The sequence below is a fragment of the Zalophus californianus genome, chromosome 17 (assembly GCF_009762305.2).
Source record: "Zalophus californianus isolate mZalCal1 chromosome 17, mZalCal1.pri.v2, whole genome shotgun sequence".
NCBI lineage: Eukaryota > Metazoa > Chordata > Mammalia > Carnivora > Otariidae > Zalophus > Zalophus californianus.
The window spans coordinates 5,400,753-5,417,272 of record NC_045611.1 but is presented as its reverse complement, the minus strand read 5'-3'; the positions used below and the strand labels follow the sequence as shown (position 1 = coordinate 5,417,272).

Genomic DNA, 16,520 nt, shown 5'->3' with positions numbered 1-16,520 from the left:
CTCTCTCTCTCTCTCTCTAAAAATAAATAAATCTTAAAAAAAAAAAGACTAGAGGGAAGTCATCGATATTTTAAAATAGTTATAACATCTAGCATCCAGTTGAAACATACAGCACATTGTTCTTCTAGCTTTTACTTTGATTTGCTTTCCAGATTTTACGTAGTGTACATATGTTAGTTTTGTAAAGGGGATAAAAGTACACCTGATTTTTTATCTAAAAAAAAAACTTCATTTCAACTGCAACAACTCACAGTCATATTTCTAGTTTATTCTGAAACCATCTCCTCATTCCTTCTTCTCCTATCCCCCAAGTGTAAAGGGAGAGCATGCACATGTACACACACTACACCCACAGGCATACAACATTATGACCTGTAAGAATAAATCAGTTGGTAGTTGGTGCTCAAAACTTAATGCCAACCATTTGCCACTAATGATGCATGAACCGTTGTTAGCTGTGACAGACGTCTGCCCTGGAGGCTGAGAAGTTGGATGTCTCATTGTGGCTTCCATGTGTGGTTCACATCCCAAGTCCAGTGTAGAGACAGGAGGTGCGTCTTGATGGATAATAAAAGAGTAGAGATTTGGACAAAGAAAATAATGAGAAAGCAATTATTTAGCAACCTATTTCACCCTTTCCACCTCACTGGGTGGCCCCCATCCTTTGGTGCAGACATAATTTGAAGAACCCAGAGCATATGATTGGTAGTAATTGAAAAAATTCATAGGATGGGAACAGGGCTCAGGAGCCTATAAAAGATTCAAGTCCTACTTCCCCTTAGGAGAGAGGTATCCAACCAGTATTAATATTTTAGAAATACGAGAAGGTAGAAGAGGAACCATTATTCATCACTAGCACCTCCATGGTACTAAAATTAAATAATGGATTTTTTTTAAAGACAGAATTGCTAGAGTTGTGGAACTATAAAAAATATTCCTCTCTTGGGGAAGCTGCATTTTTTGCTTTTATCTTTTCTTCTCCTCTTGAGAACATTTTGATTTACTTCTGTGATAAGCTTATAACAACTAAGGAACTTGGGAGGCGGGATGAGCTAGGCTGGGAGGGAGGGGGTTTAGGCAGCTGACAAATGAGCCTGTGTAAATTTGTTTGGCTTCAAGTCAGAAAGCTCCAGGACTGTGCATGCATTCATTTTCCACTGCATAGCATGTATATCTGCACATATGGGCTGGGGCCCTGGGCCCTGTAATAGTAAGCACCCACTGTGCCATGCAGGCTTGGCGTCTGAGCATGCTTATGTGCTCAACAGGAGCCCTGTGAAGAAGACCCAGCTATCCCCTTCCTAATCCAGCGAAAGCCTTGAAAACCCCAGCCCTGCTCCTCGAGGATGCATCTGGTCTAGCTGTGAGGAACTGAGCAGCCAGGAGTTGGTGTCACACCAGCATGTGAAGCTTTGGATCGACTCAGTCGGTCTCCGAGGTCTCCATGTCTGGCTGTGCCCCCAGAACCAGCTGTGTAACCCAGTTGGACAAATGACTTTACTCTCCTGACTCTCACTTTCCCTACCTCTGCAATAGAAATAACACTAACTACCTGGCAAAATATACGTAAAGCTTTAGCATGTTGCCTGACATTTATAAGACCTTGATGAAGCAATTATTATCTAGGATGCAACTTGAAGATTTTAAAAAATCCTCTTAATTATAAACTTACTCTTCCTCATATTGACATGTTGCTGTGTTTAGATACACTCAGATGTAATTGTTAGTATTTGTTGAGTGCCTATGGGGTGCCCGCCGCAGTACCCTGTGCTCACCAGGACCTCGGGAGCTCGGATCTCTCATCCTCATTGAAATGAAGAAGGAACTGATGTTCAGAGGGGTGAAAGGCTCACTCAACATCAAACCCAAGGACAAATTAGAGCCAGAGTATAAGCTGACCTCAAACCATTTTCTAAACCACTGCAATGCCGAGGCAGGAGTGGTAGATATTGCTTAGCACCCAGAGATTTGAAGTCCAGGGAATGGAAAAGAATCCTTGCCCCGCAATGGGTCAAGAGTGGCTGAGTTGGGTTTAAACAGAGATCCCTGGATGGTGTCTCATTCCTTGCCTGGCTTCATGCAGTGCTGATCCACACGTGTTCAGGACGGCTCCAAGCTTCAGACTCAAGGGACCATAGCAGCAAGGAGTGAGAAACAACCTCAGAGTCTTTCTGATACTGGTCACCCTTACAGCACCTGTACCAGAGGGTGGTGAGAGCCTGGACACCACAGTGGCAGGCTTCTCTGTCACCAGGCAGCTGATGCCATCAGCTAATACTCTCCAACCTTAGAATGTTTCTCTTCTTTTAAGCTGAAATCTGTCTGTTCAGTAACTTATGTTGATTGGCTTTCCTGAAACAGCAAAACTAAGCCAATCTCCTCTTCTCTAGGTCTTTAGGTGATGCCCAAAACTATGCCTCCTGCCCCCCCTTTTCTACATTTCTAATCATTTAAGGGGTCTCACTGTGTTAATCTTACATAGAACAGACCACCTTGGGACACCTGAGTGGCTCAGTCGGTTAAGCGTCTGACTCCTTATTTTGGCTCAGATAATGATCTCAGGGTCCTGGAATCAAGCCCCGCATTGGGCTCCACACTGAGCATGGAGCCCGTTTAGGATTCTCTCTTTCTCTCCCTCTCCCTCCACTCATCGCCCCACTCACACATTCGCATGCTCTCTCTCTCTCTCTCAAAAAAATAAATCTTAAAAAAAAAAAAAAAAAGAACAGACCACCTTGCTTCTCCCTCAAATACATACTTTCCTTCAGGGTCCCTACCTCATTTAGCCTCTACCCGTCCCCATATCCCTGGGAGAAAACACACCGCACAACATGATCTGTTCTGGAGTAATCGGCCACAAGGCAGTTAATGGTCAATGGTGTTTACCCATGGCTGTTTTAAAGGATTAGTTATCCTATCTTGAGAGGAATCTGAAACCCATACGAACCCCACCAAGAGCCTTCCATTTATTGTGCATCTTTTGCAACCCTTCGCCAAAGCATTTACTTATAGTTTGTATGATCCTCTCTTCTTGGGCTTCCCTTAGAAAAACCATATTTTAGAAAGATGTTTACCCAAGTTGACCCCATTGCCTCCAGCTGCCTGTTAATTTTCAGGGAGAACACTGCTCTACTCTTAAAAATGTGTGTTTCCCTGGGATCATTTAATTAGACAGGCCCCTTGAAATGACTCTCTTGGGAGGATACCAGAGTATCTCTCATAACTCAAGCCCAAGAAGCAAAGCTGGTCCTTACCAGAAGTTGATAAACCATTTTAAAATCAAGATAGCTGTGCAAGCTCATTGATTTATGCACTTATTTCCTTTCCTTTCTGACAATGTAGTCTCTCATTTCAGCTTCGCTTTATATAGCCTCTTTATTTAATACAAAATAGTTAAGTGTCTCCTATGCACCATGCACTGTTCACAGCCAGGAACAAAACAAAAGTCCCTGATAACATGGAGCATGTATGTTAATGGTAAATAGAGATAATAAATGGATAACTATGTCACGTGATGATGGGTTCTGTGAAGAAAAACAAAACAGGGCAATGGACATAAAGAATGATGTTGGAAGGAAAGCCACTATTTTTTTTTTAAAATAAGGTGGGCATGGAAGTCCTCACCGAATAGATGAATGTAATTAGAGAACTCAGGGACAGTGAAGGAATGAGCTATACAGATATATACCTGGTAATATCCTGGTGAATTAAAGCCATTTACCAGACACCATTAGGAAAAGGGACTGTGATATTTTGGTAGGAAAGTATAATTTAAAGGCCAAGTGTGAGGCATAACATTAGTTAATACTGGAGAGGATAATTCACTATCTACAGGGCCTCGTATACACACAAGTATTCATAGCTCTCTCTCTTTCTGTTTTCCAAGTAGACTATTTTCTTTGTCAAGATCCACACTTATGGCCCGAAAGGGTCTCCCCAAAATGGTACGTTAGGCTTTTACACTGATAAGACTTTCAGAGTCCATAGCCCTTACTTAACTGACTCAGTCTCTCCCTGTCCCAATACTAGGCTTCCCAAGGAGATGATCTGATTGGCCAGGCTCAGGTTTTGGCTAGGAGCCTATGGTTCAGGAGAGAGTAACCCCAGGACTGAAACAGGGGTAGGCCCAAGCAAGGCACGTTGGGGGAAATGGCAGCAAAACAGGATGGGAGGATGTGTGTAAACATAGCAACAGATGAGGCTGAAAACAGAGGCAGGGGTTGGGTTGTAAAGAGTGTTGAATGCATGACTGAAGGAGCCTGAGTTTTCTCTGAAAGTGATGGCATGAGGGCTTTTGAAAGATTTTAATCATGTGTGACCCAGTTGTGAGAGATAGTAGCTGCTTCAGGAAATGAGGAACTTTGAAGCCATGCACAGGTCCTTCTAACCAAGGTACACGCAAGGCAGAATAGAATATCAGGCTTTCATTTGAAAATAATTGAAATTTTATTTATGTTTGACACTGCTTGTGTTTCCAAGCATCAGACTTAGCATTAAAATTTGTCCTGAATTATAAGAATAATAAGTGTTGAAACTCTCAGCAAAAGGGCAGCCAACATGCATTTCCAGGGAGAAATTGTTCAATTGTTCGTGTTTATTACTTCCAAATGGGAATAGCTCCAGGTTCATAATGCTGATTTTGTTACATTGCTTTCTCTGAACTGTGGTTCAGATGAGTGCATAAATATTTGGTTTAATATTTCTTTGGGAACTGTAAAACTCTGAACTGATGGAAGGGAGAGGAGCAGAGCAATGACAAGGAAGGAAAGTTGGTAAGAGATTAAGTGTGTATATTTCAACAGTGCCCAAGGGCATGATTAATTTATTATCCTTTTAGATGGCAGAATGCACGCAGAAACCTCCAAATTATGCCATTACTATGACAAAGCTAAGAGGGTGTGAGAAGGTAAAGATATTCCTGCCAGGAATTTGATGGATGGGGAGAATGGGTGACCCACTGGATACATATAAAGCTGGGAATGGAGACTTGAAAGTCCTTCATCTTGGCTCTGTCACTGGCATAAGGCCTGCGATGAACACCTCTGCTCTCAGCCTTCATTGGGTGGGCATGTCACCAGGAGGCCAGACTGGAGCACTGTCAACAGCGCCAGCCTCTGAAGCTTTGTTGATTCTATATCTGGGCTGTTTCCACTCAACCCAGCATCCACTGATTAGTTGGCCATACGGAGTCTGGCTTAAGACCACGGGCTCTGGATACTTGGATTCAAATCCAAAGTTGTTTCCTAGCTGACTTTGCCAAGGTGTGTGGAACTCAGTTTATTCCTCTGTAAAGTAAAGATTAATATCAGTGCCTATTCCATAGAGCTGTTGTAAGGATTAAATAGAACGATTGTATGTAAAATGTTTAGAACAGAGTGAGTGTGGCAAAGAGTTCGTGTTCAATAAAAAGTAGCTCTGTCATTGTCCTGCTCCTCATCGTCATCATTGTCATCATTTAAGAGTTATAAAAAGAACAATTGCATTATTGAACATTTTATGTATTTAAGCATTGCATATCTCCCAGATCATTTACTCACCGTATTTCTTTTAGGATGGCATCATTTCCCCCATTTTGCAGAGGATGGGAGTGGGGCTCAGAGAGGCCATATTGCTTACAAAAGTCCACATTGGTCATGAGCTCTGAGCTGGGATGCAGACACCTCTTTACCCCTCTTCCAACCCTGTTCTCCTAAACACGTTAATCAGGATAGGTTAGGCTCTGCTGTAGTGAAGAGCAATCCCAAATTTCAATTGATCAAAGTAACAGAGGTTTAATTAAGCTCTATGTCCATTGAGGGTTAGGTGGAGGCTCTGCTCCTCCTCACCATCATTCTTTCCTTGGGATCTAGGTGGATGAAGTCACCACTATTTGGAAAATTTCTGGTCACATGGAGAAGGCAGGAAAGAACATAGATAAGCACACCACAGCTCTTAAAGCTTTTGCTCAGAAATAGCTGAAGTGACACATGTCACTTTCACTCACACTTCATTGGCCAAAGTAAGTCATATAACGACAATCAACTTCAAGTGGCTGGGGAAATATAGTCCTACTATGTGCCCAGAAGGAGAGGAGCCAGAATAGCACAGCCTCAGTGACTACTCCCTACTATCATAAGTCATCCATAAATAGAATAGACTGCAGGTATAAAAGATCTAGAGTTTTTACCAGAGATTTCAGGGACCATCTTGATTTTCAGTAGAACAACAAGAGTTAAGGTCAAAGAAAATGTTTAGCGTATTCTCTTGGACAATAAAGTATGAAAAAGTATGATACTGATGGCCAGTGAATGGACTTTGGGTCCAGACAAAAAAAGCATAATGACTGAATGATCCAAAAATGACCCTCTTTCTCTGATCTGCTGTAGCATCTTCCAGCACATGTGTGATGTTGCATAATCTAGACTTCAGGGAATGCATAGAAGTGTGAGCCCCTGGGGACGGCAAGGACTCTGGGACTCATAAATCGTCAATAAATGCTTTGAATGGAAGAAAAGGAGGTGGAGGGAGACTGTGTGTTAGAGGAAGGAAACATCTTTTCTAAAGTCATGAGAGAGAAACTAACCATGAGGCTAAGTGAATGGTGGTATAAGTTTGGTATATATTATTAACAAACATAAACTGAGTTCTTGCAGTGAGAATGGCACTCTGCCAATTACAAATTTAGATATGTGGAGTCATACAACAATTGTCTTTTTGTGACTGGTTTATTTCACTTAGCATAGTGTCCTCAAGTTTCTTCCATATTGTAGCGTGTGTCAGAATTCCCTTCTTTTTTAAGACTGAGTAATATTCCGTTTTATGGATATGCCACCTTTGGTTTATCCATTCACCCTTTGTTGGACACTTGTGTTGCTTCCACATCTTGGCTCTCATGAATAATGCTGTAGAATACTCACTCTTTCCGTGTGTCATTGGATCATTTAATAAAGATGATATCACACGTGGCCACTGATAAACTTTTTTTAAAACCTCAAAAGTAGAAATTTCATAAGCCACATTATTATATAAGGTGGAAATAAATAATTAAAATACTGTAAATACTTGTAGATTAAGAAATAGTCTCATAAAAAAATTCTACAGCCTAGAGAAAATACCCCCAAAAGTATAAACTATCAGAAAATAATGCCACAAAATTGCCCACAAATTAACACTGAATGCTATGGAACTCAGCATAAGCTGTACTTAGGCATAATCTTAAATGTCTTTGTTATAAAAGAAGAGAAACAAAGCTGGTGTGATGATAGTGCTAAGAGATGAAGAGTAAGGATAGTGGAATCAGACATCCCCTCATCTTGTGTTCCTTCCCAAGGACACCACCCTGCCCTTAACCTTAGTGACCTCCATGGCACAATGGGAACCCTTCGAACATGGTGGTGGACACAGCCAGCCCTAGCTAGGATGAGAACCACAAAAGTCTATGGTGGGTCTGTGGCTATCATCCACCTGTGGTGGATTGCCAGGGTGTTGGTTCAGTGTTTCTGCACCAGGAGATTGGGACCCTCGGCCCTGGGTTTTCCCTAGTTCTCCTCCTTAATTTATGACCTAGTGGCTGAAAGTAGTTGAGCAGCACGAGGGGGAGGAAAGGGCATGGATCTAACAGCTGCCCAGACCGCTGAACAGCCAAGTTCAAAGGCATGTCAAGGACTAAACCACAGCTGGGAATTAATTAGTGCTTACAGATCACCTTAGGGAACCAATCTAATGATAAAACAAATGCCTTCTCATAACTATAGAAGGCAATAAGTGAGGGTTTTTTTTTTTCCTATTTAAGATGGAATAGACAACATCTTCAAAATTAGCATGTACATCAAGCTCCAGTAATTCCTCTTACGTGTTTAAAAAAGCGATTACCAAAAATATTCTAAGGGTGAAGGAAAAATACACCCCAACCTCCATCCTCCAAAGACCTATACTGTTCACATGCGACTTATTCCCTTTGGTGATTTGCAGGGGAGGGAGTGAATTATTTTTTAGTTGTTCACCCTTTTGATCATATTGTGTGTGTGTGTGTGTGTGTGTGTGCGTGCGCGCACGTGCATATAGTCTTCTATCTTTTGAAAAGAAATGTCTCCTGATTTTCTAAATAGAGAAGAATTAGAGGCATCACTTTAGTTGGCTGTGACTGGGAAGAAGTTCCAGGGTATTTGTCTTGGAACTTCTTTGCCGTCAAGCACAATGTCTCCTTAGACAAGGGGTCTCCACACAAGGGGACCTTTGCAGATTATTAGGACGGGGAGGGCTCTAAGTCCCTTCCTGACTCCTAGGTATTACCACTGCCTAGGAAGTTAACTCTAGGGATTTGTAAAAAGAGAAATGAAAAGGTTTTGTTGTTGCACAGGTAAAAAGAGAAATGAAAAGGTTTTGATGTTGCACTTTTTTTTTTTTTTTAAAGGTTAGGACAAAAGACCTTATTTTTAAAATGTGAGTTTGGGTTTATGAGCATTTTGTGATCATATAAAAACCTGCAAATAAAGTCACACTTCTTTACTCAAAGCTTTCTTCAAGTATCTTCTGTGTTCCAGACCCAGGAAATTTTGAAGAGAATAAGAAATAAATAGCCCAAGGGATAATCACCACCACCAACAAAGAGGCCATCTGCTCTCTGCTCTGATAGACCTCGCTGGTGAGCAGGGCTAAGCTCCGAGGATGAGGTTCATTCCTCATGGAGCAGGGCGGAGGTCAAGAGAAGCTTCAGTAAGTGGGCCGTCCTAGTGCTGAGTCCAGAAAGGGGAGGAGGGGTCTCGGACAGACAGGCTGGCGGACGGAAGTCCAGCTGCCCTAGGTCCAGAGGAAGTGAACAAAGTTCAAAAGGTCTGTGGTTGGTCGTGGCCGAAGTTAGAATTGTAGAATCGGGTGCAGACCCATCAGGAGGGCCCCTGAGAATTGACCCTGGGAGCAGTACAGAACCATGATGAATCCTAGCCTGGGAACTGTCATGGTGAGATTTGTGTTTCTATTTTAGAATGGCCATTCTGGTTGCAATTAGAACAGGAGATGAGAAAAAAGAAATCAGAAACTTGCAGGCCAGTGAGGAGGTGATTATCACATTGATTTACTTACTCAGTACGCAGATATTTATTGCACTATGTACCATTCTAGGCCCTTAGAGCAAAACAGGCAAAAGTCTCTAGTGGAGATCTGAGTTCAAGTATACACACAGGAAGTCGGGGCCAGAACTCTTCAGCAAACATGGTATACAAAGCTAGATGACTGTGTCATGTTTATATATGGAATACATTTCCCATGGGGGGAAAACCGATGTCAGTACAATGAAGGAAAATTCTGACCCACACGGAGACACCAGAATGAACAATTAAAAACCATATTGACTAAAGGCCATGTGGGGTCCTGGACTGGACTTTGGATCAGAAAAAAGAAGTGGGAAAACTAGAGAAACTTGAATACATAAAATCTAGATCTTGGTTAGTTCATAGTCATGTATCACGCAGTTGTGACCATGGTATGTAAGATGTTAACATTTGGGGAAATTAGACGAAAGGTAAATGGGAAGTCTGTACTATCTTTGCAACATTTCTGTAAATGTAAAACTATTCCCCCAAAAGGTTTATATGTAAACTTTTTTTAATGTATCCTACTCATGTAAAAACATTCACAACTGCTGTATGGTCCATGAGTGCGTATGTGTATAAATTCAGGGAAGAATACCTTAAAACTCTACACAACCAGGGGACAGAGGTGGGAGCAGAGCTTCGGGGATTCAGAGGAGGGCCTTGGCTTGCCCCTAATGGGCTAGTCTAAGAAATATGCAGCAGGACCGTCCTTTGCAAAATTCAGATCAAGCAATCACTGTGTCAGTGTTTCTTGTCCCTCCATGGGTGCAGAGGACTCTGGTCCCAGCTAGGCCGTGCCACCCCGATAGCTGGTATGCTGGCCGCCCCATGGCTACCCGGGAAGTCACTTTACCCAGGTATGCAGCAAGATGCCTGTGTGCTGTTCACATGCCTTTAAGGCTGTTGGCATCCAGGGCCAGAGTTCTTTCTCATCATTAGCTATGTTTTTTGTTTTTTGCTTTTTCTATTCAAACTCAGAGGATAAGTAAGTAAGGCAAAAAAAAAAAAAAATCCCACTGTGAAAAGAAGTGCTGAATTACAAAGACCAATAGGAGAGACCAGCTAATTGTGAAGCCCTGCTTTGTGGGATAATGGGTGTTAACAGCTGCTACAAGAGCAGAGACTCACAGCTGGATTTGTTCTGACCAGAAGGAGTGCCCTGGATTTCTTAAATCCCATCACATTAAACAACAACAACAAAAGGACTGCCCCCCGGGGCCACAGCCCTGGAGCGGCACAGGGTAGTTTTCAGGAGATGAGCATAGTATAATAAAGCTTGTCTGCAAACCCTCTTGACTAGCATGGAATAGCTCTGATGTGTGGCTCAAGGCTTCCTTGGGTTTGTGGCCATTGCACCCCTGCTATCTCCCCAGATCAGTGAGTCTGGAGTGGGCTAGGGACCCTCTGAAGTCCCATCTGGGGAACCAGAAGCCAGAGATATGGTGGGTGATTCCTAAATCTCAACCGAGCCAGGACTCCTGGCTTTTCCCTGGAACGCAGCCCCCACCCCCATGCTTTCCCCTCCAAGGTTTCTCCAAACTGCAGGGTGTTTGGACACAGTTGGAGATGTCAGTCTTGGGGAAGTAGCGACTCTGCTTTACTGACATTCTAGAAAGCAGGTTTTTAAATTAGAGTTCCTAATAGAGTCATATGTTTAAAACAGGTCTAGAGAGGAGTAGCAAACAGACCCTGCCTTTTGTCAGCATAATGCTCCAAATGGTAGCAGTGGAAACCAGCACCAGTTATAATGGGTATGGATGGTGCTGAAATCTGTCTAAATCAGTAGTCCTCAAACTGTGGCATACGTCACAATTATCAGGGTGCTTGTTAAAGCCTATGTTACCAAGCCCCATCCCCAGGGTTCCTGATGCAGGAGCTCTGGGTGAGGCCTGGGAATTTGCATTTCTAACAAGGTGATGCCCATGCTGGTCCAGGGAACCACATCTTGAGACACGTCCCTGGGCTGGTGGCCTCATAACGCTCATTAGTCTGGTGGTGCCCTACTTGGTGTGACTGTGGGCGCTCCTTCAAAGTGGACATGGTTCTGAGGACCAGGAGGCAGATTCAGTAGATCTGTCAAAAGCCAAGCCTTTAAAAACAGAAATATTGAGAGAGAGGAGTCATGCAGCACAAAGCAGAGGTGATCACAGCAGGACTTCCTTCTCTGCCAAGAAGTCATTTAAATCCAGCAGCCAAGACCCTGCTTCTGTGGGTCAGGTGGCTCAAGCTCTCTGAGAGCAAGGAAATGACCCAGAACTGACCTTGATGGCAGGAGGAAAGGTGGCCCCCGGGGGGATTTCTGGGCCCAGAACTCAATGCTAAGGGGCAAACAGAAATGGGACGGTGGCCATATTTGCCCCAAGAGGGCCTTCAGGACCATCTCTGACTGTGTGCCTTCTAGAAAGTCTGGGAGGCTGTACTCCCAGCCCTTTCTGAGCAGGGCAGCATCCAGAAAGGAGATCAGAGCACAGAAGACCTCCCCTGCAGGGCTTCACCAGTGAGCTGTGTCCGGTACACAGATGGGGTCAGAAGTCCACTCCTGGGAGCACCACAGCTCGTGTAGATTGCCCATGTTCATTTCCTGTCACACTGTCTCCTGACTTAATATGGCCTTTGGAGAGGACCTGCCTACCTTAAGTGTGCTCAGGGGAGCAAGAGGAAGACGTGTTAATCCCCATTTGGGCTGAAGTGGTAAAAGGGGGGAGGAAGGGACAGTAAACAGGGAGGTGACAAAGAAGGCAGATTTTGATCAGTGGCCCCTTCCCACAGTAAGCCTGTTTCCAGAGCACTTCTCGTCTCAAACCAGAGATGTTTGTGAGTCTTGTGTTTTAAAAGGAAATTTGTTCTCTTAGAAAGGGATTCTTTTTTAATACTATGGTTAAGATGCTCTTTTTATGCCTGGAAGTCTCCGTCTTACCCAATAACAACGAAGTCTCCACATTACCCAATGTGTCGGTGTGATTTTGCTGTGATTATTACTCTCAGTATGGTAATCATTAGCTACAATTCATTGAGCCCCTTCTGTGTGCCAAGAAGTGCACTTTGCACATACTATCTCATTAAACCCTTGAGGGAATGGAGAGCCAAGTAGGCAAAGAACCATGTTCCAGGTCCCAGAGCTGACCACTGGCCAAGCTAGGACGAGAGCCTATGTTTGTCTGAACAGTGGCGTTCTAAAGTAAACAGATATCGGAACTGGTTCCGGCTGTATGACGGTCACTGGGATCCCGGGGTGATCCCAATATGCTGAGGCTGTTGACCTCATGGAGATCCCAAGCAGGAGGGAGTGGGTCATGGGGAGAATGTCAGTTGGATTAAATCAAGTCAAGCAGTGATTAAAAACTCTTTTCATCAGAAGATATCACCTGCCTTATTTTTAGTCTTGCTTTAGATGATATTTTATGTTAATCTTAAAAATGCAAACAGAGATAATTGGTGTTTAATCAAAACTCTCAATGTATTTAAGTAAAATTTTAAATCAGAAAAAAAAAAAAGAAACCAGCACTGCTCTATGGAACTGTGTCAGGCTCTGTCAACTGGTCACAGCGGAGGAACCTGGGAATGAGGGTCATGCTGCCTTAGGCATCACTGCCACCTGGTGGCAGACATCGGAATTGCAGGCATGGCCGCCACAGCAATGGCCTCTGAGGGAGACTGATTCCACCAGAAGGCCCATTTCCTGTCGTGGTCCCCCAAAACCCTCCCGGCACAGGTAACAGTGTTCCAATAGGTGCCTGGTCATTTGTAAATTGGTTACAGCTGGATCAGTATCAGCTTTCATTTAGCTGTCTGTCCTGAATATCTACTGTGGTCAGGTAATCTTTAAATTGTTACCATAGGGGGGAAAAATTGTTACCATCGAATTCATGTTCACATATTGATGATAAAGTGACATTAAATATACACGAATCCTTGGACCAACTCAAGAACCATTTCATGCGAATAATGGTTCTCTCTTTAGCTGGGAATCTTCAAACACTGTTAAAAAAAAAAAATCATAGTTTAAAAAAAAAAGAAACACCGTAGTTTGGCTCCTAATTACCCCTCAACCTCCCTCAAACCATGCTAATGACTCCCAGTTTCTGGAGTTGTGTAGGCTCTCCCTCGCCGGCCTCCTGCCTGTGTCTGTCATGTTCCCTCTGCCAGAACCATCTTCTTCCATCTTATCACCTGAATTCTCTTCAAATGTCAAATCAAGCCTGACAACCTGTAGGGAATTATCTTAAATTCAGAAGTGTCAACGTTGCATAGCAATGTCCCTATAGAAATGGAAGGTGGGTTCTGAATCCCATCTTCATCTCTTTAGTAGCTCTGACCATGGCTTCATCCATTAAGTACAAATGATAATGTCCCCTACCACCAGCATTGGTGTGAGGTTTTTTTAGGTGTGTAAATGTGTGTAAAATGCTTCCTGAGCGGGGCACCTGGGTGGCTCAGTCGTTAAGCGTCTGCCTTCGGCTCAGCTTGTGATCCCAGGGTCCTGGGATAGAGCCCCGCATCGGGCTCCCAGCTCCGAGGGAAGCCTGCTTCTCCCTCTCCCACTCCCCCTGCTTGTGTTCCCTCTCTCGCTGTGTCTCTCTCTGTCAAATAAATAAATAAAATCTTTAAAAAAAAAAAAAATGCTTCCTGAGCATCACGCCTACTACCCAGAAGCAATGGTGCAGGTGGCATTGTTGATGACTGGGTTTTGTAAATAGTTAGAACTTCGGTGAATGCCTGCCCACTACAGGATTGCCCACTCATTTTTCTCCCATTGTCTATTTGGTCTGGCTTGCAGAAGAAAAAATCTTTGTCTTGAGAGTAACAATAAGAATGTCCAACCTTGAATGTCCTGGAGTGATTTCCCATCTAGATCTATCTCTACATGTCCGTCCCCCTACCCCCATGCTGGAAAGTTTCCCCAGCTGTAAGCAGCAAAGATTTGCATGTCAGGATGAAAGGTGTTAAGCAATGATGCTATTTTTGGTGATGCTGCCTTAGTCGAGTTTATCCGGCCGCTCTGTGTTGACACCTGTGATTAGTGGATTGGTCACTGAGTTATATTGAAAATGTGCTTTCTCTGTGTTTTCCAGCCAGAGTCTTAAATGTCATTCTGTTTCTCTGACCAGGTAGTCGATAGTGACAGACCGGAAGGGTCCAAGTTCCGGCTCACTGGAAAGGGAGTGGATCAAGAGCCTAAAGGAATTTTCAGAATCAATGAGAACACGGGTAGCGTCTCCGTGACTCGGACCTTGGACAGAGAAACGATCGCTACTTATCAAGTGAGTGTTCCTCAAGTGCCCACCCTGAATTGCAGACATGTGGCTTTTCTGAGACTATTGTCTTCCCACTGAGCTCGTTATTTCTGTGCTTCATCAAACCTGGGGCTGTGCGGCTTTAAGTGTGTCTCTGTAGAACCCGAGTGGCACCGAACCCCAGCAGGGTAACAGTGGGGGCCCCTTTCTCATCAGCAGAGCCTGCAGGCCTCTGTGAGACTTTGGGCACAGGAGACCAAGAAGGGGGACCCTTGGGGGATCTCAGAGGAGGTCAGAACTGTGAGGGCGGCTTGGGCTTTCCCAAAACTGGCTCAATTATGAATAGCTATAAAAGGTGTGAACCCTTGGTTGGGATCACCGTACTTTTAGAAATCTATCCTAAGGGAATAGGGAGGATTTTAGATTTTTGTGCAATGCTGTTATAGCAAGACACGATCCTTAAAATGGAACCAATTTTGCTAAATGTTCAGCAATGGGGGAGTGGTTAAATTATGGCACAATTTTGCAAGGAGGTTTTGTACATTTAAAACACTTTTGAAGAAGTTCTGGTTATGTGGGAGAAATTCAAGATATTGAGTGGAAACAGACTCACAAATACATATGGTATCCACCATGCAAATTGAGTATTTGCACATATCACAACAGGTGTAGATTTGTGAAGAAACATGATGGAAGAAAAATCGAAGTGTTAATGGTTGTATTTGGGTGTTACTGACTTTTTCTTTGTTTTTCTGATTTTTCTACAAAGTACTTAAGTTGATTTTTTAAAGAATTATCTATTTATTTTAGAGAGAGAGGGTGAGCAGGGCCAGGGCAGAGGGCGTGGCAGAGGGAGAGAGAGAGAAGCGCAAGCAGACTTCCTGCTGAGCGCAGAGCCCAACACAGGACTCCATCCCAGGACCCCGAGATCATGACCAGAGCCGAAACCAAGAGTCAAGACGTTTAACTGACTGAGCCACCTAGGTGCCCCTTAAGTTGCTTTTTATGGAGAAATAAAAGGCTCTTTGTAAAAGGAGAGTGTCAGAAGTGGATACCCATTCAGGACACACAGACCAGAGCAGCGGCAAACAGATATTGGGGTGAGCGCTAACTCTCATGTGGGCTTGAGGTCAGTCCTCTCCCTTCTTCACAACATCTCCCAAAACTTCCCTTTTCACAGCCTGTGTTATGGACCCAGGCCTCTGAGGGTATGAGCTCATTCTTTGAGAAATGAGGTGGAATTCTCGGCCATTTTCAGGAAATGCCCTCCGTGGGGTGCAGTGCACTGAGCTGCAAGCAGGCACTGCGGGAACAAGGCTCAGCCAACAATGTTTGTGTTCTGTCATCACGGCCGTGGCCTCTGCATTTCCCTGGATCGGGGTCAGAAGGTGGTGGTCAATTTATAGGACAAGCTTTAGCATCTCTGGTTTTCTTGGTCAAAACACCACATAAGAACAATCCAATCCCATGGCAGCAACACTACTCCCTCTCAGCCAAACCTGTGTTGTCCCTTTATTGGAGAGGATAGAGGGACAGTGCATTGAGAAGTGCGTGCTCTGGATGGGAAACGGGTACCCCGGGGTCTGGCCAGCCCTGTCATCCCGAGCTGTTGACCTTGGGAAGACCATGTAAGCTCTGGCCCTCAGGATCCCATCCATAGAATGCGAGTCCCCCTCATCTCCCTATTGGATTGCTCTGGGTTTCCAGGGTGGAGAAGACACTGTGAGGGTGTTGGAGGAATCCAAGAACTGGACAAGTAGAAGCTGCCCAGGGAAGGTGCCGGAACCCTGTCTGTCAGCAGATCTCATGCTAAGCAATGTGCCCAAGGGTCCTGGGTCCGGGGAAGACAAGGGTGCTTCCCAGACCCCGCTCTCAGAAGCTTTGCCAAAGGGTAGACGCTGCGAGCATCTGCAGGGGTACCATCTGACAGAAATCGCCAAAGGGTGAGCAGAGTGTCCTTAGCGTATACCTGCGGGGAATCTGGTTGTGGCAGAAACTGAATGCCGCACCCTCTGAAAGTGGTGACCTCGACAGCAACCAGAGGGGACGTGGCAGCTGTCGGGGTCTAGGTGCTGCCCGAAAAGCCAGTGCCAGTCCGTAGGTGCATGGCCTCATCTCTTTCCACGCCGATCGTGGGAAGAGCCATTAATTTTCAGACACGGGAAACTAAGGATACAATACATTTTATAATTTCATAGCACGGTGATCACGTTTA

At 44.3% G+C, this 16,520-nt stretch overlaps 1 protein-coding gene across 2 annotated transcripts in view; it reads left to right on the top strand.

Annotated features, from left to right (window-relative positions):
• Positions 1 to 16,520, top strand: part of CDH13 (cadherin 13) — a 1,022,481-nt gene that overhangs the window by 513,471 nt on the left and 492,490 nt on the right. For both annotated transcript variants that reach the window (XM_027619214.2, XM_027619213.1), the window contains exon 5: positions 14,180 to 14,332. In XM_027619214.2, coding sequence (XP_027475015.1) covers positions 14,180 to 14,332 — 153 coding nt within the window. The remainder of the gene's footprint in view (positions 1 to 14,179; positions 14,333 to 16,520) is intronic.